This window comes from Geospiza fortis, unplaced genomic scaffold, assembly GCF_000277835.1.
Source record: "Geospiza fortis unplaced genomic scaffold, GeoFor_1.0 scaffold173, whole genome shotgun sequence".
In the NCBI taxonomy this organism is placed as follows: Eukaryota; Metazoa; Chordata; class Aves; order Passeriformes; family Thraupidae; genus Geospiza; species Geospiza fortis.
In genome coordinates this window covers 3,137,921-3,140,271 of record NW_005054334.1, presented here as the reverse complement: position 1 = coordinate 3,140,271, position 2,351 = coordinate 3,137,921, and the positions used below count along the sequence as shown (strand labels likewise).

The following is a 2,351-nucleotide window of genomic DNA, read 5'->3' as shown; positions in this document are numbered from 1 at the left end:
GGAGCTGAGCCGTGTCCCTTTCCCGCCCCGCTGGCCCGGGAAAGGTGAAGCCCTGGGAGGGACGGGTTCAGCCGCTGCTGCTCCGGGAAGGGACTGCCAGGAGCCCAGCCCTTTTCCAGGCAGGATTTGCTCTCAGGCTGGGACTTTTCGAAGGCAGGGATTTTCAGCAGTGCACACAATGGAGTCCTCGCCTTGGATCCTGAGGCTGCTCGGTTTTATCCAACCAACTGAACCTCTCTGGGCTCGTGGCAGGGGTGGTAGGAAGTCATGGGGAGACCCCCAGTGCCCCTGGAAAGCCATGCCAGCTGGCCTCGGGAAAGGTAATTGCTAGAGAGGGTCCCAAAGGAAAAGGGGAGAGGGGCTGTGCATCACAAAATGCCAAGCTCTACTATGCAATCACACCAAGGTGATGCTTCTTGCTGCAAGGCAAAGGGAAGGTGCCAGAGCTCAGTGCTGAAGAAACCTGGCACAGGTGGGGCAATCTGGCCCAGTTGTACAGGGTGAGCTCAGGGCTTTGGGCTGCTCTCTGGCCTGATGCAGGGAAGTGAAGGAGAGGATGTCACACGTTTCAAGTTTCAGAGGCCTTTGACAGCCTCTTTCCTGGCTGCAGTTTGTCCTTGTATAAAGAACAAAGACAGGTCCTAGCGGAGGATGACCTGGCTGAGATGAGTGATGTGCACACAGGGGGACAGAGGCAGGAACTTGTGTGTAGCTGCCAGCTATATGGGCTCCTGGAATACTTTCTGCAGCCCCCCATAGCTGCTGCAATGCCACTTTGACACAATACACTGTATCTTCTTTCACAACACTAAAGCCCACTTCATCCCTGTAAAACCCTCGGTGCCATCACAGCACTGGCCAACAATAAAGCAAAGGAAAACAGCTTTCCTTTGCTTTTTTCCTTTGCTTTTAGAGATTTTAGTCCCAGTTCTACTGTATGCCCTTCTCTGCCTTTACAAAAAGGCTCTGTGCCTCAGTTTCCCCACCTGAGAAACGGGTGAAGGACAAAGAGAAGGGGAGTGCTCATGAGCACGGCATTCAGGACATCATGGGAAGGCAGCACCACGCTGGACCTGCTCAGGTCAAGTGCTGGAGACCTAGGTCCTGCCCTCAGTGACCCCCAGAGAAGGGCAGCTGCCCTTCCTCACAATTCCCAGGGCCTGGCCCCTACCTTGTTGTGGTTCTTACTGGCATTCAAATGTGGCTGCGGGCTTCCTGAGGAGCCAGTGCTGCTTTGTGGTGGGAAGGTGCTTCCACCCAGCTGGGGCTGCAGGGGAGAAAGCAGGAGCTGAAGCTATTGGAGTTTAGTCCTCACCTCAGTTTCCCAGATCCGAGCATCCATCTCCTGGCGTGAGGCAGGGAAGAAAGCATCTTCCCTCCTCCCAGTGCCAGGTGGGCAGTACAGTTTCCCTGGAGAAGCAGAGGATCCGAGGGAATCAGGGTGCATAGAATTGCAACCCAGTGGACCCACCCAGCCTGTGCTTGCCAGTTTTGGGCCTTGCAGGGTCCCCATCATCTCTGGCTCCTGCCCTACTCACATGGTAAATGAGAAGACTCTTGTTCCCCCAGTCAGTTTCCAATGGCTTCTCAGGGTTGTGTGCATCTCGTGCGTGCTCGGGACCTTTCCAGTCCTCCTCCAGATGCTGCGTTGGACTCTCAGGCCTTCTCCAGCTGTCATCTGGCCGTAGTCCTCCTTCCAGACATCTAGCAGGGCTTTTCCAGTCCCTTTCCAGCTGGCGCATCACATCTGCATGGCACACGGGCATCTCTTGGCGCTTCCAGTCCTTCTCCCACACCTGTGCTTGGTGGGCATCCCCTCGCCCCCTCCAGTCCTGCTCCGGGGGTCGTGTTGGGCTTATGGGGCGCAGGGGCTTGCCTCGGCCTTTGGAGTCACTGCTGGTGCCCTTTGAGGGCTGGGAGGAGGTCACCTTTTCCCGGAGGCTCTGCCAGCTGCATTCTGATGCCTTCCTGGGCCCTGAGAGGTGCAACGGCTCCCCAGGCTTCCCTCCTTGCCTCTCTGCGCCCCGCCACAAGCTGGGAGGGGAGATCTCCTTTTGGCTTTTCCTTGTGCTCTCTGTGCGTCTCCCAGGACTGAGGGCCCGTGGTGGTGGCCCTGCTCGGCTCAGCCTGATGTTACCTGAGCCCTTCCCAGCCCCTGCGGGGTGCAGGGAATCCCCCCGGCTCTTCTTCTCCAGTGCTTGCCAGGTGGCTCGTCCCCTCTCTGAGCCTGGGGGGCGGGCAGGCTCCCCTCGGCTTCTCCAGCTTTTCTCAGTGTGACAGGGAGGGTTCCCGGGCTCCCCTGCTCTCCTCTCGGACCTGCGGGCTGGGCTGGCGGCGCGTGGGCTGCGGCT

At 58.3% G+C, this 2,351-nt stretch overlaps 1 protein-coding gene across 1 annotated transcript in view; it reads right to left on the bottom strand.

Moving 5' to 3' along the window:
* The window catches only part of TRIOBP (TRIO and F-actin binding protein), a 17,572-nt gene extending 15,806 nt beyond the window's left edge, over window positions 1-1,766 (bottom strand). Inside the window, exons 1-2 of the mRNA XM_031057749.1 lie at window positions 1,539-1,766; window positions 1,172-1,267 (exon numbers count right to left, since the gene is read on the bottom strand). Of these exons, the coding sequence (XP_030913609.1) occupies window positions 1,172-1,267; window positions 1,539-1,766 (324 nt within the window). The remainder of the gene's footprint in view (window positions 1-1,171; window positions 1,268-1,538) is intronic.
* Window positions 1,767-2,351: the final 585 nt, after the last annotated feature.